General features: G+C 43.7%; 3 protein-coding genes across 6 annotated transcripts in view; 2 read left to right on the forward strand and 1 right to left on the reverse strand.

Annotated features, from left to right (window-relative positions):
• Positions 1-210, forward strand: part of arhgef39 (Rho guanine nucleotide exchange factor (GEF) 39) — a 35,395-nt gene extending 35,185 nt beyond the window's left edge. For all 4 annotated transcript variants that reach the window (XM_020644694.3, XM_065951487.1, XM_065951488.1 and 1 more), the window contains exon 12: positions 1-210. This exon is cut by the window's left edge. The gene's annotated coding sequence lies outside the window, so the exon portion shown is untranslated.
• A 2,122-nt stretch (positions 211-2,332) lies between these two features.
• On the reverse strand, positions 2,333-5,413 carry rergla (RERG/RAS-like a). The gene is made up of 5 exons (XM_020644702.3): positions 5,115-5,413; positions 4,952-5,008; positions 3,755-3,828; positions 3,462-3,610; positions 2,333-2,742 (listed from the first exon to the last, which is right to left on the reverse strand). Exons 1-5 carry the CDS (start codon positions 5,164-5,166, stop codon positions 2,451-2,453), a joined length of 624 nt encoding a protein of 207 aa, XP_020500358.2. The 5' UTR covers positions 5,167-5,413; the 3' UTR covers positions 2,333-2,450.
• Positions 5,414-12,550: 7,137 nt separating this feature from the next.
• On the forward strand, positions 12,551-22,651 carry il17ra1a (interleukin 17 receptor A1a). The gene is made up of 11 exons (XM_065951183.1): positions 12,551-12,740; positions 13,003-13,027; positions 13,829-13,975; positions 14,060-14,181; positions 14,530-14,656; positions 15,562-15,609; positions 15,684-15,829; positions 17,159-17,233; positions 17,329-17,410; positions 17,936-18,046; positions 18,503-22,651. Exons 1-11 carry the CDS (start codon positions 12,642-12,644, stop codon positions 19,942-19,944), a joined length of 2,424 nt encoding a protein of 807 aa, XP_065807255.1. The 5' UTR covers positions 12,551-12,641; the 3' UTR covers positions 19,945-22,651.
• The last annotated feature ends 13 nt before the right edge of the window (positions 22,652-22,664 follow it).

The following is a 22,664-nucleotide window of genomic DNA, read 5'->3' on the forward strand; positions in this document are numbered from 1 at the left end:
TCTAAAGAGGAGAGAAATCCTGGGAGAGTTTATGAATCCTTTTATTAAATCTTTTATTATAACTTTTTATATACTTCATCATATATATCTTTTATTCACGGTGCGGTCTTTAAAGGGTAAACATTTTTATTTTTGTTTTTCATGTTTTTATTTCTGAAACTGAGAAATAAATGTGAAGAAGAGAGAATAAAAATAAAACTCTGAAACTCGTCTCTGTGTGTTTAACTCTTTATTATTAAACTCAGATTTAAATTACTTTGTTTTATTTTAAACTTTCACATGAACACAAACAGGAGGAAAAACTTTTGACTGAAATCTATTTTAGTAAAAAAAATAATTCTCTTGGAAGATCTCAAATAAAAATCAAACATCGTCACACTGCCCGTTCGATTTCTTCGGCTTTCTGCAGGTCGTTTTTTTTCCGGAGACTTTCCGCTCACTGATCCTGACGCTGAACGAGACTCGGAGGAAGACTTGAAAGTTTCATCTCTGCAGACGGAGAGCGATGACTCTACTTCAGATTTCACACGACGACCATCAGCTCAGCCTTTTAATCTGCACTTCTGCTTCATGACCAGCAGAGGGAGACAAACTCAGTTTCATCAGTAAGAGCTGCTGAGACACAACAGGAGGTCATTGAACTTTTTACTTTAAAACCTCTCAGAGGTGAAACAGCTTATCTATATATATCTCAATATCTTTGAGGAGGAAATATTTGACTATTTTTTCTGAGTATTCTCAGAAAAACATCCCGTTATGAGTTTATCGACGGTCTCTGGAGCACTCGTCAGGTGATCTGACCTCTGTCTTCTTTTAGGTCCTCAGCTCTCTGACATGTTTGAACCTTCTTCTGTCCGTCTGGTTAAACTCTCTGGCTCTGATATTTAATGTAAGATGGACTGAAGCTCCGCCACCTGTCTGTGATCCAAACATTACATCATGGCGTTGTTATATAACCAGGTGAGGAGGACGATGTGGGAGGTTTGTGTTTACTCTCGGGATGAATCATCTCACATTTCATCCTTGTCTCTTCAGCTTCTCTGAGAGTTTGAGTTTTAATGGACGAGGAGAAAAAGTCCCTCAGAGACACGACGGTCAAACTTCCATCTTCAGTCGGCTCCATGACAGATATAAATCACTACCCCCCCCCCTCCCCCCCAAGGTAAAGAGTCTGGGTGTCATCCTCGACAGCACGATATCACTCCAAGGATGATGTCACTCGGTTTGCTTAATTCGCCCATCCCTCACACCTAACAGTACCGCCATCTTTGTTTATGCCCTGGTTACATCCCGCCATGACTCCTGCAGCTCTCCTCTCTGCTCTGCACTGATCCATCACTCACCTCTTGCTGAGGTGAGTGATGGATCAGTGTCTTTTCATCCCTGGTGGTTAAATACAGACGCTGTGTGAGCATTAATATCCATAATTCATTCAAATCTTCATATCGTATCCATGATTCTCAAGTGTAAATGATGTTTACTTTAGCTGTAGCTAACAGGTTAACAAATGTCGTCTTTTAATCGACCAGCAACCTCTGTGTTGAAAAATCCTGCAGTTCCTCGAGTGACCACTAGAGGCTGGCTGCCGAAGCCAAGGAAGTCACACACACCCATTCTAAAAAGCCTGTTTTTACATGACTTCTTTTTCTCTTCACTCCTACTTCCTGCCTCATAAATATTTTTTTATCTCACAATCATGAACAGTTTAATCTTTCATTTATCACAGTAGATACTCATAGTCCCCTCCCCCCCCCAAAAAAAAGTAAACCTCAGCCTGCGATCATACGAGACCCTCCTGTTTTCACTGGTGTTCAAGCTCTCTCTCTCTCTCTCTCTCTCTCTGTCTTTCTCTCTCTCTTGTTCTCTTTCTCTCTCTCTCTCTCTATCTCTCTCTCTCTGTCTCTCTCTTTTAAACGTCTCAGAGGAGAACGATGAGCTGATGTGACCTGCAGCTGTTTTCACTGAGCCGTCACTCACAAGGAGAAGATGCCAGTCAGGAGGCTGAACCCTCCTCTGAACAGTCTGCAGCCGGACCCTCATGTTTGAGTCTTCATCAGAGACATGTTAGCCGCTCTGCTGCACGTGTGGACCTCACAGACCCCCAATAGACCCCCCCTCTAGAACCCCTCACAGACCCCCATAAGCCCCCTCATAAATCCAGGGTCTGTGAAGCTTCATGCCTGCATGGATGCCATGAGCAGAAATAAAAAACACAAACCTTCAAACTCACCGAGGAGTTTCAGGTCGGTGATTTTTACACCAGAAAGAAAATCAGAGATTTTTCTGCTCTTGTATTTTACAGATCCACTGAAGAAGAACCAAACAGAACTCCTCAGGTTCTCACTATGTTTATGATGATACTATGATAAGATTTACACCAGAAGGATTTATAACTTTATTTCAAGTCATCACAGAAACATCAAAGTGGAGTCCAGTCTGACGCCCGTCTTTCACACGGACTTCCTCCTCTTCCCGAACACGTTGTTGATCAGTTTGACCATGGACTTGGACTTGGACCCGCTTGGGCGTCTTCGCCGCTCTTTGGCCTTGCTGTCCAGGCAGGCGTTCTGCATCATCTTCGTGAAAATGAGCGCCACCTCCTGGTAGTGTTCGGCAGCTGACAGCTCGTAGAAGTGACAGTGAGACTCTGCAGCGAGACGCTGAGCCTCCTCACGGCCGACCTCCCTCAGGTGACACAGATCCTGTTTATTACCCACCAGGAAGATCAGAGAGTCCACGTCCCTGTCAGTCACAGAGCAGGGCCAAATGTTAGACCTGATACCTTAAATATACTATTTACAGAGACAGGGATAACCCTAAGCCTGGATCCAGTCTGAATCCGATCTGGTCTGAATCTGGTCTGAATCCGGTCTGGATCCAGGCTGAATCCAGTCTGAATCCAGTCTGGATCTGGTCTGAATCCTGTCTGAATCCAGACTGAATCCAGTCTGGATCTGGTCTGAATCCTATCTGAATCCTGTCTGAATCCAGTCTGAATCCAGTCTGAATCCGGTCTGGATCCAGGCTGAATCCAGTCTGGATCCAGGCTGAATCCAGTCTGAATCCAGTCTGGATCTGGTCTGAATCCTATCTGAATCCTGTCTGAATCCAGTCTAAATCCGGTCTGGATCTGGTCTGAATCCTGTCTGAATCCAGTCTGAATCCAGTCTGGATCTGGTCTGAATCCTGTCTGAATCCAGTCTAAATCCGGTCTGGATCTGGTCTGAATCAAGTCTGGATCCGGCCTGAATCCGGTCTGACTCCAGTCTGAATCTGGTCTGGATCCAGTCTTAATCCAGTCTGGATCCGGCCTGAATACGGTCTAGATATGATCTGTATCTGATCTGGATCAGGTCTTATTGGGTCTAAATCTGGTCTGACTTCGGTCTGAAGTCAGATTCTGTCTCATGTTATCTGAGAACCCAAACAGAGCAGGTCTAGACTGATCCCTCAGTGCGTACCTCTTAGTGGTCCCCAGGCGAACCTGTCTGATCAGGTGAACGAGGGCTTTAGCCGTGATGAAGGACGAGTGATCGCTGATGTCATAGACCACGACGAAGCCGTCAGCCCAGAGGATCTGATCGTTGAGCGAGGGTCTACCGTCACAGGGCTGAAACATGGAGACGGACTCTGTAATGACGCCATCAGGTCAAATGTTCTGAATGATATGAATGAGTCATAAAACAACAACACAGGTCACAGAGAGAGAGAGAGAGGTCATCCTGCTGCAGGATTAAAGGAGCCATGACCTCACCTGAGAGCAGGGGTCGTAGAGCTCCAGGTTCACCTGCCTCCCGTCCACACTCACACGCTTCCTGTAGATACACTCTGAGAGACAAAAGTATGACTTTAAATATCGACAATAAAACACAAAATAAACAAAGAGACAATAGAGAGAAAGAGAGAGGTGGAGGACAAGAGGGAGAGGAGGCGAGGGAGAGAGAGAGATCATGATCATATGATAATCATTAAATCTGCTGTGAATCCTAAAATTCAGGTCCAGAGATACGGTGACTTTTCTCGAACGTGGCGGCTACAGGAGGAGAAGCTAGCGGCACGAAGCAATTAGCAGAAGTCTCAGATTAGCTGGTTAGCATCAGATCGGTGACAGACAACAGAGTTACACTTTTATCCTACAATACTTAATATCGACCACACAGCGGCGTGTGTCCAGTGCGCTATCTGCTCTGATCATGAACAGTAACCTGCAGCAACTGGTCACCGAGGAGTCCTCTCACCATCTTACACACACACACAAGAGAACGGTCACACTTAGACTCTCACAAGCTCAAAACACAGGCACCAGCTTGTGGCACTTTGGGTACTACGTTTTTGTGTTTCATGAAATGTTTTTGCAGTTGACCTTTAGGGCCACCGTAGGTTACAAAGAGAGATTTTAAAAAAAAAACAGGTTTTAATAGTCAAACATCTTGATCAGAGCTGCATGTCACAGGACTCACAAGCACACAGAGATTTATTTTTACAGGGCAGATGAAGGTGATTTGATAAATTTAAAGTGAGTGTGATGATTTTGCATCATATTTATATTTGATATGTTCAGCTCTGAAGCTCTGCAGCTCTTTCTCATCCTGTCGATCACATCAGACATGAAACAGAGAGCTGCATCTTCTGTGTGACGGATGTTTCTAATGATGGTATAAAACGATGTCGTCATGACCTGCAGCCCTGAACGTCACACACTGATGTTGACGCTTCTGAGTGCACATTTTAAATCAAACGTTGAGTTTAACATGTGACACATCCCTCTGCGCATCAAGACAGAAACACAGCCGAGTGATCTGATGATCTTTTTACTGACTAAATGTAATCGATTACTCTCAGTAAACGTCATACTGCATGTTTCACCGACAGCGTCCAGCAGGTGGCGCTGTTTCACAGGTGTAATTAAGACAGTTTATAGTTTGATTAAAGAGCGACAACAGACTCTCACCTGAAGAAGAAGAATATTCTCCAATAAATCTCCGGGTGAGGAAACGCACGACCAGAGCTGCAGACAGGTAAACACACAGACAAGGTAAACAGACCGGTAACCATGGTGACGCTCACTTTCTCTCCTCCGTCTAGTCCCAGTTTTTTTTCCAGATTTTTTTTACCTGACTTTCCGACCCCCTCGCTACCCAGGACACAGATCTTGATCTCATTCATGTTCTTGGAGGACCACGTCTAGGATCAGGTGAAGGATCAGATGTAGGACCAGGGCTAGGATCAGGTGAAGGATCAGATGTAGGACCACGTCTAGGATCAGGTGAAGGATCAGATGTAGGACCAGGTCTAGGATCAGGTGAAGGATCAGATGTAGGACCAGGTCTAGGATCAGGTGTGGCCCTCACAGATCATGTTCAGTCTGAATCCTCCGCTGCAGCTCCGGCTCCTCTGCTCTCAGCTGTCTGGGCGGAGGTTCTTCAGGGGCGGAGGAGAGACGGTGAGGGAGGCCGGGGGGGTGGGGGGGAGGTGTTTCTATGCTCCATCCATGTAAGGATAAATCTGTAAGCCTTTCCTGTTTCTGACTTTCATTCTGTAATGTAATTTCCCTTATGATGATGAAGTAGGAACAACAAACAATCAGACTGAAGTCTGATTGTTTGAATGTGGCCAGAGTTTCTGAACAAAGAGGAATATTAGAGACACTTTAAAGAGGAAGAATACCAGAAGCTGCTCCAAACCGTCAGCTTGGAGAACAACGTCGACACCTGAACAATCACTCATCATATATTTTATCTTTCTGTATTTTTCCATTCGCTCTTCCATACTCGGAAACTTGGAGCGCCCGAGCAGCACATGAATGCAGCAATAATCTGTCAGCTTTATAAACCGAGCGTCACTGAATCAAAGAGACCACTTTCCCTCACCTCCACCTGACTCTCCCTCACACCTTCACACCTTCACACCTGGGCCTGACAGAGGACACCAGCACACCTGGATCAACGCACACACACACACGCACACACACACACAGAAAGTTCTGGATCACTGTTCTGCAGCCGAGCAGAGACGCTGCAGGCTGATGACATCAGGAGGGGGTGTGTGTGTGCGTGTGTGTGTGTGAGTCCCCCCCAAAGGTAAGTTCAGGTGTGTGTGCTGATGTTTTAGATGTTCATGCAGGTATCAGACCTGCTAAAGATAAAATAAGTCAATGATATGAGCACGCAAACCTTTTTTTAGAGTCTAAAGAAACTCAAACAGTATTAATGGTACAGAAGCCTAAAGTGGACATGATTCAATTCAAATTCTGGATTTTTGGATGTCGGGATAATAACGCTGAGTGTCCCGTGGAACAAATGATGTTCTGGAGCGTCTCTCTGGATGTGGGGAGGTCCTGGGTTACTCTGCACGCAGGTTCAGTCTGCAGAGCTCTGATGTCCCTGTACAAAGAACAGATTCTGGAGTTATTCTGGTCTATGTTACATAAGGAGACTTTAATCATTGTTTACTCTCCCTCATATCTCAAAGTTATTCACAGATACCTGCATGGCGTGCAGGATGTTCCTTTAATAGCAGAGACGAGTTCTGTGGTCCATCAGAGGCGACCCTCATCGAGTGAGCGGCTCACTTTAAACACTGAGGTCAAAGGTCAGCATGAAAGGGAGGGTTTACCTCGTTCATGTTTATAATGAAAACAAAAAGGACAGATTCAGTCATAATGTTGATTAGAATCAGAAACACTTTATTCTGGTCTTTTCTCTTTAACTCGATACAGCAGCATATAAAAGGTCTAAACATAAATATGGAATAAAGCTGCAGCGTGTCCGTGTACCTCTCCTCCCTCAGTCTGAGTAATGATCACAGACCATGAGGAGGAGGAGGGTTACTGAAATATGGACAGAGGACATAAAGCAACACGTCTAGTGTTTAAAGAATAATTTGTTGTGAACGGTGGAGAGATCGATGATCAGGTTCGATGAAAGAGGTTTTGTTAGTGTCAGGAATGAGCATGTCACTTCATCAAAGCAGAAACAGGACGAGGGATTTGATCTGAATGCTCGCTGTGTTTCTGTAAATCCTTGTCCCCCCTCTCTCCCTCTCTCTCTCTCTCTCTCTCCATCCCTCTCTCTCTCACTCCCTCTCTCTCCTTCCCTCCCTCTCTCACTCTCTCCCCCTCTCTCTCTCTCTCTTTTTGTTCACAGCCTGAAACCCTCTCACATTTTTTGTTTCAGTGTTCGCGTCTCGCTCCTCTCTTTGAGCTGTGAGGGAGGTAGACAAACACTCATTCATACTCTGACTGAGGGAGGTAGACCAACACTCATTCATACTCTGACTGAAGGAGGTAGACCAACACTCATTCATACTCTGACTGAAAGAGGGAGGTAGACAAACACTCATTCATACTCTGACTGAAGGAGGTAGATGAACACTCATTCATACTCTGGCTGAAGGAGGGAGGTAGACAAACACTCATCCATACTCTGACTGAAGGAGGGAGGTAGACCAACACTCATTCATACTCTGACTGAAGGAGGTAGACAAACACTCATTCATACTCTGACTGAAGGAGGTAGATGAACACTCATTCATACTCTGATTGAAGTAGGGAGGTAGACCAACACTCATTCATACTCTGACTGAAGGAGGTAGACCAACACTCATTCATACTCTGACTGAAGGAGGGAGGTAGACCAACACTCATTCATACTCTGACTGAAGGAGGTAGACCAACACTCATTCATACTTTGACTGAAGGAGGTAGACCAACACTCATTCATACTTTGACTGAAGGAGGTAGACAAACACTCATTCATACTCTGACTGAAGGAGGGAGGTAGACCAACACTCATTCATACTCTGACTGAAAGAGGGAGGTAGACAAACACTCATTCATACTCTGACTGAAGGAGGTAGACCAACACTCATTCATACTCTGACTGAAGGACGGAGGTAGACGAACACTCATTCATACTCTGACTGAAGGAGGTAGACAAACACTCATTCATACTCTGACTGAAGGAGGGAGGTAGACCAACACTCATTCATACTCTGACTGAAGGAGGGAGGTAGACCAACACTCATTCATACTCTGACTGAAGGAGGTAGATGAACACTCATTCATACTCTGATTGAAGGAGGGAGGTAGACCAACACTCATTCATACTCTGACTGAAGGAGGTAGACCAACACTCATTCATACTCTGACTGAAGGAGGGAGGTAGACGAACACTCATTCATACTCTGACTGAAGGAGGTAGACCAACACTCATTCATACTTTGACTGAAGGAGGTAGACCAACACTCATTCATACTTTGACTGAAGGAGGTAGACAAACACTCATTCATACTCTGACTGAAGGAGGGAGGTAGACCAACACTCATTCATACTTTGACTGAAGGAGGTAGACCAACACTCATTCATACTTTGACTGAAGGATGGAGGTAGACAAACACTCATTCATACTCTGACTGAAGGAGGGAGGCAGACAAACAGTCATTCATACTCTGACTGAAGGAGGTAGACCAACACTCATTCATACTCTGACTGAAAGAGGGAGGTAGACCAACACTCATTCATACTCTGACTGAAAGAGAGAGGTAGACAAACACTCATTCATACTCTGACTGAAGGAGGTAGACCAACACTCATTCATACTCTGACTGAAAGAGAGAGGTAGACAAACACTCATTCATACTCTGACTGAAGGAGGTAGACCAACACTCATTCATACTCTGACTGAAGGAGGTAGACCAACACTCATTCATACTCTGACTGAGGGAGGTAGACCAACACTCATTAATACTCTGACTGAAGGAGGTAGACAAACACTCATTCATACTCTGACTGAAGGAGGGAGGTAGACCAACACTCATTCATACTCTGACTGAAGGAGGTAGACCAACACTCATTCATACTCTGACTGAAGGATGGAGGTAGACAAACACTCATTCATACTCTGACTGAAGGAGGGAGGCAGACAAACACTCATTCATACTCTGACTGAAGGAGGTAGACCAACACTCATTCATACTTTGACTGAAGGATGGAGGTAGACAAACACTCATTCATACTCTGACTGAAGGAGGGAGGCAGACCAACACTCATTCATACTCTGACTGAAGGAGGTAGACCAACACTCATTCATACTCTGACTGAAAGAGGGAGGTAGACAAACACTCATTCATACTCTGACTGAAGGAGGTAGACCAACACTCATTCATACTCTGACTGAAAGAGGTAGACCAACACTCATTCATACTCTGACTGAAAGAGGGAGGTAGACAAACACTCATTCATACTCTGACTGAAAGAGGGAGGTAGACAAACACTCATTCATACTCTGACTGAAGGAGGTAGACCAACACTCATTCATACTCTGACTGAAGGAGGTAGACCAACACTCATTCATACTTTGACTGAAGGATGGAGGTAGACAAACACTCATTCATACTCTGACTGAAGGAGGGAGGCAGACAAACACTCATTCATACTCTGACTGAAGGAGGTAGACCAACACTCATTCATACTCTGACTGAAAGAGAGAGGTAGACAAACACTCATTCATACTCTGACTGAAGGAGGTAGACCAACACTCATTCATACTCTGACTGAAAGAGGGAGGTAGACAAACACTCATTCATACTCTGACTGAAGGAGGTAGACCAACACTCATTCATACTCTGACTGAAGGAGGTAGACCAACACTCATTCATACTCTGACTGAAGGAGGTAGACCAACACTCATTCATACTCTGACTGAGGGAGGTAGACCAACACTCATTAATACTCTGACTGAAGGAGGTAGACAAACACTCATTCATACTCTGACTGAAGGAGGGAGGTAGACCAACACTCATTCATACTCTGACTGAAGGAGGTAGACCAACACTCATTCATACTCTGACTGAAGGATGGAGGTAGACAAACACTCATTCATACTCTGACTGAAGGAGGGAGGCAGACAAACACTCATTCATACTCTGACTGAAGGAGGTAGACCAACACTCATTCATACTCTGACTGAAAGAGGGAGGTAGACAAACACTCATTCATACTCTGACTGAAAGAGGGAGGTAGACGAACACTCATTCATACTCTGACTGAAGGAGGTAGACCAACACTCATTCATACTATGACTGAAGGAGGTAGACAAACACTCATTCATACTCTGACTGAAGTGAGGTAGACAAACACTCATTCATACTCTGACTGAAGGAGGGAGGTAGACAAACGCTCATTCATACTCTGACTGAAGGAGGTAGACCAACACTCATTCATACTCTGACTGAAGGACGGAGGTAGACGAACACTCATTCATACTCTGACTGAAGAAGTGAGGTAGACAAACACTCATTCATACTCTGATTGAAGGAGGTAGACGAACACTCATTCATACTATGACTGAAGGAGGGAGGTAGACGAACACTCATTCATACTCTGACTGAGGGAGGTACACGAACACTCATTCATACTCTGACTGAGGGAGGTAGACAAACACTCATTCATACTCTGACTGAAGGAGGTAGACCAACACTCATTCATACTCTGACTGAGGGAGGGAGGTAGACAAACACTCTGCAGGTTCATTGTGATGTTTGAAACCATTCGCGTCTTCAGGCTCTGCTGTCTTCTTGTAAAAGCCTCTGGACCTCAGATGTGCTTTTTTCTGTGATCTTGCTCCTTACATGGAGTACTGACTCTGACACTGAGCAGACCTCGCTGAGATACTAACAAACATGTTGATGTCAGGATGTAGCAGATTCACATTCTGAGATAAGAGGTCTAATGTCGGGAATAAACAGCAGAGATAAGATGACCTCCTCCGTCACAGTCACAGTCACAGTCATAATCACGCTGCCTGTGATGAGCTGGGAGAGGTTCCTGTGTCTGCAGGATCACGTTCCTCCATTCCTTTCTCCTTCTTTATATCTTATTCTGGCCCAGCATGTCCCGGCCTGGAACCTCTCAGCTCACCTTGTTGACGACAGATGCAGACCAGAGAGAGCTGCTGGACAGTTTATGTGACTTCTTCAGAACCATACCTCAGAGACATGTGTCATGGCATGGTTCAGTTACCAACAGTGACATAACAGCAGATTCAGAATGTTTCAGTGGCAGCCATCTTGTTTTTTAAAGCAGCACTGAAACCTGCACTGGCACACGTGTGTCTCCTTAATGCTTTTGTTCAGATCTGATGTTTTTGATTGGCTGTTCATGTTGTTTTTTTAGAATGTGGCCTATATCAGACTCCTGTGGGAACTGGTCTTGGTCCTAAACTGACCCACATGTGCAAAAGAACAACCACGAGAATCAGTCATGCCACTTAACGCTGCGAGTGAACGCAGTCTGATAGCTGAGAGAGGACACAAGGGTGCTGATGGCCTGGTGGCCACACACATACACACACACACACACACACGTGTGGACGTTAGTTAATCAGTCGTGATGCATGAGAGAAGGAGTGATGAGTGACGTGTCTGTGTCTCTCCTTCCCCTCGTCTCCCCCCCATGAGGAAATACGGTCTGCTCTTATGGATTGGGAACATAGGGTTCAGGTCTTCTTAATTCACGTTGACCCAGCCACACCTACTGGAACCTGGATCACACACAGCAACCAGCAAGGTACACACATTCTTAGGTAGGTATGACTTTAAATACATGCAGACTGTAAGAACACACAGAGGATCTTTCTGCTGCAGTGAGGTGTTCTTCTGCCCCCTGGTGGTGAATAAGGGAAAATGCAGCTGTGTAGAAGTGACTAAGTCCTCCTCCCGCTCTACTTCCTGTCGTGTTCAAGTGAAATATTAACGTTTCCTTTAGATCAGAGTGGGCAGAAGAGTTTAATAAAAAAAAACTCTGACTCAGTTTGAAGATGACACACACACACGCACACACACACACACACACACACACACACACACACACACACACACACACACACACACACACACACACACACATTCTGATCATTTCATGCACACTTTAAACTCAGCCCACATATCTTCTCTTCTTGTCTGTAATCAGGATGGAGATCTGAAATGTGTCTGCAGGTCACTGAGACTCTCCCCAACATGTTCCTGTGAGATCTGAAGATAAGGTTGTGATGCATTCAAGGTCTGTGGGGATAAAAACATTCTGGTAGAAATTAGCATGCACACAAAGTGTACAACCCTGCAGAAATACAGTCAATGTGGTTCAACAATTCACAACAAGTCATTACAAAGGAAGATTCAGGCTCTTTTAAAGCTTAGTCTGAAATATATAAATATATATTCTACCTTCTCTCTCAGGCTTTACAGAGACAATCTGCTTTAAAAAAATAAACACTCATCCAGGCAGAAAAAAATCCACATGAATGGAAGACATTTGTACATCCCTTATGTCATCATAGAAGAGACTGATGGGACACCTAACTCTGTGAACAAACACACACTGTCCTCCTGTGGACAGGTTTGAAACCTGCCGCTCTCTAAAGCTAAAGGTGATGTTCCTGACCTTACCTGAGCACAGAGGGGTCTTTGTCTTTTGGGTGAGCACAGTGTGCCTCTGTATTCCGAGGCACAGTGAACGCATCATGATGTCAGTTACGGTAAACAGGACAGGCGATTTACGTATAAAGCAGGAAGTCTTTCTAAGTTTCCGCCGCAGTGTGAAGTTTTACTCTGATGGAGTCTGAACTCATGAAACTTTGTCGACAATGATTCTTCTTCTACGGACGCTTTTTGTGGGTCTGTGTGTGTCTGTGTCCGTCACTCTGAGGGTCTCATCACGGGGCCCCCTCAACTGCTCACAACAGGTAAGCTCTGTGAAGTGTCACCTAGGTTCAGGACCGACAGGTGATTCTGCTTTTGTCGGAAAACTGAACAAAGAATCTGAAAGAATCTTCAATCTGAAGCCGTTTGAGGAGCTCAGCTGAATATATATAATGTTTACTTTAGTTATCATATCATATAGCCTATTCTGTTTCAACTGTTCAGGTGTTGTAATCTAGCTGAGTAAACAGGTAAACATTTATAATCTACCTGTTTTTTGATTTCTTTCTTTCTTTTCTGTTTCAGGGTTTGAAGTGTGACATCATGGAGAGTGAGTAGCCTTTGATCCAGATGTATCAGTCTGTAAACCTTTCTGTGTTCTAACCTCTCTCCATTTTTCAAAAGCATCTCCAATATTGATCCTAGTTTGAGCACGTTTCTGCTCATGGAGCTTATTAGAAACATGCAGAGGCTTTTTAGGTCGGGTACAATCACTTCTATCTGAACCACTTCTCTTGCCCGCTTCCATCGCTGCAACACCTGTTGGTTTGACCTGATAACTGCTCTCATATCTGGCAAACCGAGGGGTGTCCAAAACGGTCATGTGGGGGTGCCTTAAAACCGCCTACCTTCTCTGGTCCAAACAAATCCAGAGCATTCAGGAGCAGAATCTAAAGTTAGAAGGAGGACATACTGACTGCTGCATTGTTGTCAGAGAAGCCAGCACTTCCTCATAGCATGTTTCCTTAATGTCTAATCATATAGTAAGGTCACTTAATCATTTAACACATCTCACTGATTGGACCTTTAATTATTAGTCATTAATATATTATAATACTTAGAAAGCTGGCACGAGAGCTATCTCCCCATCACATATGATCAAAAGAAACAAAAATATGTAGTCCTCTTTATGACCTAAAGGAAGTGAGACCATCAGAGAGAAGACTGATAGCTTCTTTAGAGGTATTTACACGCCACCTCTGCCGCCGCCGCATGGTCAGTGTCAGACGAGGAGATGACGGCATGCCCCAGTTTTCATCTCAATGATAGTAGTGAGCTGCGCAGTTAACATAGAGAAGGATGAACATTGTGTGTGTGTGTGTGTGTGTGTGTGTGTGTGTGTGTGTTATAGCTAACTGTATGGACAGGAGCTGGCTGGTTGTGAATGAATACACCCCGAGCGGTCCTGAGGAGCTGCAGGTTTCCGTGGAGACGAGGCGGGATGAGGCGGGTCAGCTGCAGCCGTTCCTGCTCTCTAAGTGGAAGATAAAGGATGACGGTGAGCATGTGTGCTGTCAGTAAGTCATCTCTATGTGATAGAATAATGATGACATAGTGACCTGAGCTGTGTGCACCTGTGCAGGTAGCATTCGGTACCTGAACGCCACAGAGTTACACGTCCTGGTGCTGCCGACCAACGAGAACCGCTGTGTTCGGTTCTCTCTGACAGAAACTCTGCCCATGAGGAGTCCGTCGGGGGAGAAGGTGAGACCATCACCTCCTCAAACACTATACCTGTGTTTCATATTGACACCAATATCAGGCCGATATCCAGAACAACATCTCTCTACAGTGAGATGTTACTTTAATACAACAGTTAAACAAGCAGAAAACAATGAGAACAAAAAAAAAAATAACAAGAGATACGTTTCTAACTCCACCAACTCAACTAGTTCCAGAGTTAAAGTGAAACTAGACTGTTGCTAAGCAACCCAAACATCCTGTTCTCTCCTGGTGGTTACCACAGAGCAACTCCATGGTGTCTCTCTGACAGATGTGTCATGTTGTGTCTCAGGTGTGTCCCTCTGACAGATGTGTTATGTTGTGTCTCAGTGGGCGTTCTCTGCAGACATGTTGGTGGTGGAGCCCGGTCAGAGTTACAAAGTCTCCGTCTTTAACATCCCTAAACCAGAGTTAGGACACAGTTACTACGACGTCAGCGCCGACATCTCCGTTCCCGGTGAGTTTAATAACAAACAACATTTTGGATTATTTACACCTGAAAGGTCGGTTTGTATTTGTTCCACAGCTGAAGCGATGAGCGGGTTTGGGGAGATCTGATCTTCTTCACATCGTCCAACAAAATGATTCTCTGTGGGATGAGTGGACGGCTCAAACACAGAACATCTGGGAGTCCTAAAGTCTAAGAGCGAGATATTACTTTAAATTGGAAATATCAACTTTACACATCTGTTTCATAAAACAGGTGCATCATGGGAAAATAATGCACTATGACTTGCAATGAACTAACTGGCCATGTGTCGGGACCCAAACTCTGAAGCAGGAGCTGAGAAGGTTCCTCTAAACGGGGTTCTACGAAGTAAAAGGTTTCAGACCGCAGGAACCTTTGCCTAGTTTCTAAGAACCGTTGGAACACTCAAAGCACAGCACAGCACCGAACTATGAACTTCTTTAGTTCCCAGAACTCCCTTAAGAGGATCCTTTTTAGCGCCTGCTTCAGAGTTGGTACCGTGGCGGTGCAAATGCAGACACCTAATAAAGAAGGGGGTTTTGGAGCCATGAAAAAGTTCCTGCGGTCTGAAAATGTTTCTGCTAACTTGTCCACTTCATTGTGAACAAAAACCAGATGATGGATCTTTATTTTATTTTCAACTCGGCTGATTTATCTTTGGGCTGGTTGAATCTTCCCGTAGATCATCATGTTTAGAATCATAGAGCCAAAGATGAAACTGTTAATCTGAGTTATTTGTTAAATAAATAAATAAGATGGTTTAGTGCTGGATCATTGACAGAAAATCAACCCAAACAGGTTTTGAGGCTTCTGAGACGCTCACCACAGCAGCTGTTAAACACAGACTGTTAAAGTCCTCTGTTCGTTACATTCTTTAAATCTGTTTTCACCAGGTTGTGAAGATCCCAGGATGAAGATGACCCAGTTCTGCGCAGAGCGAGGTGAGTGATTCATCCTCCATCAGACTGACTGGGTGTTATAAATGGTGTGTAACGTGTGTGTGTGTGTGCTGCAGGGAGTATGTGGGAGGCAAACTTCAGTTTGTCTGCACAAGGATCAGCTCTGACCGTCAGCTTCAGTCCCGACTCGCTCTGTGACGAGTACGTCATGATCGTCCGCTGCTCCACTACAAACTACAAACATGTAGAGCGAGCAAACAGGGTAAGAACTGGTTTTACATCCCAGCGATCTGACCCAGAACATAACTGTGGCTGATCATTAAAAGTTCCTCTGTGAGTTGTACCTTAGCCTACTTTTTAGCCCACTTTGGTGCTTTAGTTGAGCTCAGGAGAGTCTGTGCTGCCTTCATGTGCAGTTTGTTTAAATGTTGCATCATTATATTTACAACATCGCCACATTTAAGGGCCGACATGTCACATCTTCATGTACACGTTTCAAGAAGCAACCCTGCAGAGTTTTTTTAGGAGATTATTTACATTTATTTGCACAGTTTCCCTGAAAGGTGTATCTTTTTCTCGTTATATATCAAATATTGTCAGTGTTACCTGAAATGACAGCTCCAATTTTCTCACAAAAAGCAGAAATATTCTTTTAAGGTAAAATGATCTGATCAGGAAAAATGATTCTGACTAAGAAGAGGGTGACTAGTCTTTAAACCACCTGGTTATTCGTGGAGCTTTTAAATCTGAAGTTCTGCATTGCTGCTGCCGCAATCTTTTTGTTATTTAGCCTCCAGTGGACACAGGAGGAACTGCAGCTGTAAAGTTAGACATTTTAACATGGGGCTCGATGGGGACTGATCACAAGCTGTATGTTAGAAGGGAATGTTTCCTCCAGGTTTATAATAAACATTTTCTTAATGAGTTTGTGGTCGCAGTCTCTAGTTTCACGTCTTCTTCAATACAGCATTGTTCATTTAGTAAATCATGAATCGTTCAGAGTCAAAGAGACCAGGGAGAGGGGAGGAGTTAGGGCGGGTCTAACTGTGATTGACAAGTCTACAACACTGAATAACGTCTTCTTTAGAGCTTGGTTTTACTGAAAGAAGGTCTGAGGAGACGCTTGTTCATGTTTTCAGTAAGAACATTTTGTCTTAGGAAGGGAACATATTTGGATAAGAGGGAGAAGTTGAACTGCTCATTTAGTAAATAATGGTCCCATTTAGAATCAAAGAGACCAGAAAGAGGGGGAGGAGTTTGGGCCAGAGGCTTTACAATGTCTTGTCACCTTTTTGTCAAAATTTCAGTCACCTTTGGCTAAAAAACAAAAAGATGTCAACATCAAAATGCCAAACTCAAGGTTTCAAAATAGTATTCCACAAACCTTGATTTGACTTCATGTCCACTTTTTCTATGATGACCTGTGCTGGTCTGAAACCTGTACGTAAACATTGATGACACTCACTAGTAGCATCATATCAAACATGAAGGCGCTCAGATGTACCAGGTTTAAAGTCAAACACCTAAACATTTGGAGTGACAATCGTTGTGCTTAAATGTTCAGACTAAATTCAATATTTCTGTTCTCCAGACCAAGCAGACGTCCCTGAATGTGACATTCAGCCTTCATAAATGGCCGCTCTCCTGCTGCCAATTTGATGCAGAGGTAAATCTAACACTGCCTGATGTTAGTTTAAACTCTCTGTGATATCAATGATCTCATTAAACCTGAGAGCTAACAGGATTATGTCTTCACTGCAGATCAAACCACTGTTCCCATCCTGTGGTCAGGACTGTACTCGTCTACAGAGGACGCTTAATATTTGTACTGAAAAGAAAAAAGGTATGAAGCATCACTGTTACTTTAATTATCACTCTCCGACTCTCCGGGCTGAGGAGGAGAGAGACTGAATGCTGCAGATACAAGACGTTTACCTTAAATGTGAACAACACAAGTGAGAGAGAAATGAGGACTAACGTGGACTAATTGGTTTTATTCTCACCAACTGTGCAGTAAAACAATGTTATAAGAGTAAAAGTCCACCTTTAAACCAACATGAAGGAAACCTGGTTTTTATTACGAGATAAATCAGAATATTATGTCCCTCTAAAACTCATACTTGTGGGCTACATTTCTGCAGAAAAAGAAGTCGAATGTGGGATACACTAAACCTGCTAATGTAGTGTCATGTCATGAATTAAAGCAAAGGGGAAATAGTTCCTAAGTCAGGTTGCTGTAGTCCGCTCTGTTAGGTTTAAAAACTACATCAAGTATTCACTCAGAATCCACCACTGGATCTATGGCGGTCATAGTTTACTCTGTAAAAACAGAAGAACTCATCCAAAATCTGTTTTCTGATGTCCACAGTGAACCCAACAGATGTCCCCGCTGTCCCCCCGTACACATTCGTCACATTGGGATTTGTGTTTATGTGTTTGGTGACCATCGCTGTGGTGTTTGTCCTCTGCAGGAAACCAGGTTAGTCACAGATACATTGCACTCCATCAGCTTTAATCAGCCGGGCTGTGACTGGCCAGGAACACCAAAAGGTCTACCAAAGAACATTCGACCAGGAGAGCGCTGTGATTCAAGAAAGATTCAGTATTTCTTCCCCAAAGCTCGATCTGTTTGTTAACCTAACCAAGTCATTGGAGAAGTTTCAGTTTGAAAGCATTAAGAGAATAGTAAGATGACCTTAGACAAAAAGTCAACATGGAGTTTTTCAAAGGGCATCACTGCTGCTTTCTATGCAGCCGTGACAAACAAGTATACAGAGCTAAAAAGCTCCTCGCAGAAAGTCCAGAAGGCAGACTTTGTAGGTAAAGAGTTTAAGCCATTCACAGCAATAGATGGCCGAGCCAGGTGGCGCTCCATTGGGGAGAACGCATCAAGTTCTTAAATTAAATAACTATGAATCATCTTGTGCACTTTCAGGAAAAACTGCTCCCGCTCCAGCCCATGTGAGAGGAAAGAACCTACAGCTGCCTAAACAGCCTCCCAAAGTGCTGGTCATCTACTCCCAGGATCACAGCCTCTACAGGGACATCGTGCTGAAGCTCTGCGCCTTCCTCCAGGCTAAGTGCGGCACCAAGGTACTCGTGGATCTGTTGGATACCACCTCAGTCGGCATGGTGGGTCGTCTCCGCTGGCTCGAGTGGCAACGGCAGCAGCTCAAAAATCCCTCTGACAAAATCTTGGTGCTGTGCTCGCGGGGCGTCCAGGCAAAGTGGAGAGCCATGTGCGGTCAGGGTCGGGTGGTACTGAGGGAAGATTATCTGTCCCCTACAGATGACATGCTCACTCCTTTCCTGAACCTCTTCCTACCTGAAATGCACCAGGCAGGAATGCTGGGAAAGTACATGGTGGCTTACTTTGATGACATCAGCAGCCAACACGATGTGCCGTCAGTTTTTGACATCGCAGTCAAATACAAGCTGATGAAGCACTTTGAAGAGCTGTACTTCCGCATCCTGGATGAAGAGAAGTATCAGTCTGGTCATGTCAAACATATCGAGGGCATCGGAGGAGACGAATACTTCAACTGTCCCTCAGGTAGTGCTCTAAAGAACGCCATTGAAACTTTCCAGGCCTTCCAGCTGGGAAACCCGGATTGGTTTGAGAAGGAGTGCATGGACGTTGAAGAGGAGGTCATGACTGAGTCCAAGCAGCTCATTGACCAGCTGCAGATTCCTCCAGTCCTAGAGTGTGTTCCACTGATTCGAGACGGACCTCCTGCCTGCATCTGTGACATAGAAATCAATGAAAGTGGTCCCAGTGTCCATGTCTTCACACCTGAACTGAACGCAGAGTGCCAGCTGTCGTCAGTGATCGAACTTACTCCTCTTGTGAACCCTGAAGCCAACCAGTATCCTTCAAACCTGGTCCAAGTGTTTACAGATCACCAAAGCCCCTCTCCAGTTTCTGTCTACTTGGCTGAGCCTGTTGTCAACATGCCACCACCACCAAGGGACAACTGGCCCTTGCTTCAGGTCGAACCCTCGGGTCAGAGTCCCAGCGAGGACGATGAAGGGGATTCCCTTGAACCTGTAAGCCAAATCTCTTCCCAACCAGACCAGAGAAGCTCTGTCCTTCAGAACTCCTCAGACTCAAACCCTCATGAATTCTCTCACGCCAGCATCCAGAGTGAATATTTACCAGAAGTGGAGAACAGTCCCTCTCAGCCCGTGGAGGTCGAGGAGATTCTAGAGTCTGCTGGAAAGGGTCAGATCAGTGGATCAGATCAAGGCTACATCTCCAAAATGTCCTCTCAACAAGAACCCCCTTTTAAAGATCCACTGGCAGCTCTGAGGAGGCTGCAGGAAGAGCTGTTGCAGGACAGTCTCGCATACTCTGATGAACAACCTGAAGGAAACTGATCTGTCTAAAGGCCGTCAGTAAAATAAGAGTTAAACTTTGACCAACTTTAACAGTCTTAGAACTTACCCCATTTGGATCCCTGAGTACCCTTTAAAGTTGACCCCGAAGGACTCCCAGGACTTAAACCTCCCACAGACCTTTCATTTCAGTTTGCAAAGTGGATATTTCTCTCCAGCTGAAGTCATCCTCTCATTGATTGTGGAGTTTGAGGTGTACAAGGTTCTGGAGTCGAGTGGAAAGAGATCAGATCAAAGCTTTATCTCATTAAATCAAACACCCCCTTTCAAAGATCCACGAGGCTCTTAGAGTCCTGTAGGAGGATCTGTTTCAGGACAATCTCAGGTATTTGACGAACAACGTGAAAGGAGGGAGGCCATCCCAGCAAAAAGTCCTGACTGAGTCTCACTGACTTCTATCAACCACTTATCACCTGCAAGGTCACAAAGATCACCTGGAGGTCCAAACCCTGTGGAACTGGACAGCAGAACTCTATCTTTATTGTCTTTTATTGTCTTTTCATACATTTATACCCAGAAACCTACAGACCAAATGTACTTTTCCCAATGTATATATTGCCAATAATATCGTAGAAAGGGTAACTGTTACTACATTTCTTGGAATTATCATAAATGAAAATCTCACCTGGAAAAATATATAACACTTATTTCAGGCAAAATAGCAAAACAAAATATCCAAAAATATTGGAGTCATCAGAAGAATAATGCATCTGCTATGAAGAAAAATCCTTCTTAGTTTATATTACACTATGATCTATCCATACATCTCATTTCTGACTCTACTGTAACATTGTTTGGGCTAGCACCTTTAAAAGCAACCTCAACTGCATTTCTTCTCTGCAAAAACGGTTCATCAAAATGATCACTTTCTCCAACAGATTTAGCAGCTCTACTCCTTTGTTCCAGTCCCTAAGAATTTTCCAGATCTTCTACCTAAACCAGTTTCAGATATGTATTTTTGTTTTCCAATCAGTCAACAACTTACTCCCCGTCTGTTTAAAGATATATTTTAATTCAATTCTCAAATCCATCATTGCAACACAAGTTCAGCCAGCTTACTTCATTCTGCATTTTTCAGGACATCTTTTTCTCAATTCTCTATCAGATTCAGAGGACCTCATTGTTGGAACGATTTACCCCATCACATAATCACAGAAACAGCACCAGCCTCAACTTATTTAAAAAACAAACCATTTATTTCCTGCTTGGCCAATTAACCAATCATAATCAAAACCATCATAATCATCTCTGCAATAAGAGCTTATTTCCCCTCTTCTTTCATTTGTCTCTTTCTTGTTTTGCTTTCTTTTACACCTTATTGAGTATGTGTTCTTGTTAGCTTTATTGTTTTTGCTTGGACTACATTAATAGTATGTCTCTGTGTTACATGCTTCTCTTTAGGAGGGCCACTCGACAAGCCCCTCTGGGTTTATTTGGCTCCTCCAGCACATTTTTTTCAAAATGTAAATTTTGTTAATTAACTAATCATTATGTACTGTCTGTTTTTCCATTGATTTATTATGTTTTTTTTGTTTTTTTGTTTTGCTTTTTAAGTGCAATAAAAATAAATCAATGACTAACGATTAAGCTTTCAAACAAAGAAAACAAGTAATGTAGATCTTCAATGGTTTGTGTGGACGATGGTTTGGACGATGTGATTGGATCTGCAAAGATCTGGACATTTTGAGAAGAAGAAGAAATGATGGAATCATTTACACAGTTTTCTTTGGATGCTGCATAGTGGTCATTGGAGGAAGTGCAGGCTTCATGTTTTTTTTTTTATAACTGACTGGAAGTTGTAAATCCGAAATATCAACAAGTCAAAGCAGCAACTTCCTGTGGGTTGAAGATTTGTATAACTCTCATGATATCTTTAACCCTTTATTTTTCAAGTTTGGTTGTTGACTCAGTTCCTAAACCTAAAGATTGTTTTCATCATCGACCCAAAGGCTCGACCTTCTAGATCAGGGCTGGGCAACTTTGGTCACAGCAAGGACCAAGTTCATTTAGTTCTAACTGCCAGAGGGCCAAATTATAGGATACAAAAACGATTACAGTCAATTATGTCTCAAATTTAACTCAACATATACCAGTGATCAAATATTATTATGGACATATTTCTGGTTTTCATGATGTCATGGCAGAATTTGTCATGTTTTCTTCATGTTTCCAATTCATTGATATGTAAAAATTGACCTGAGGACCACATTGAGGGTTGATGGGGGCCGCATGTGGACCCCGGGCCGCCAGTTGCCCACCCCTGATGGATCTTCTCCCTGGTCGATGGATTCAGTTTTAAATACTTCTCTTACATATTTATCCACACAAGTCTGAGCCCGGAAGGCTGGTACAGTGAAACTTAACGACTCATTAAATCAGTTATTGGTTGTTTTTCATTTTTTTGTGATTTTTGTACTTTTTGCACTTGGATTTTTGCAGTTTGAAACATTAAATTTAACTCAGTGTAAAGATGTTATGTAACGTTGAACCTGAAAAGTTTCATGTTGAGTCTTCGGTTGTGACTCCAAAGTGTCTGGAGCATCTGTTTCTCTGATGTTCAGCGATGGTAAAAATGGAGTTAAAGTATTTATGCGATTGTGATCAGGAAGTTTGTGTAAAAATGAAATGTCCTTTCACAATAAAAGCTTTGTGAATAAAGGCCTTTGCACATATTCTGAGCTCAAATAAGCATCTCTTGTTTC

The sequence above is a fragment of the Labrus bergylta genome, chromosome 23, assembly GCF_963930695.1.
Source record: "Labrus bergylta chromosome 23, fLabBer1.1, whole genome shotgun sequence".
In the NCBI taxonomy this organism is placed as follows: domain Eukaryota; kingdom Metazoa; phylum Chordata; class Actinopteri; order Labriformes; family Labridae; genus Labrus; species Labrus bergylta.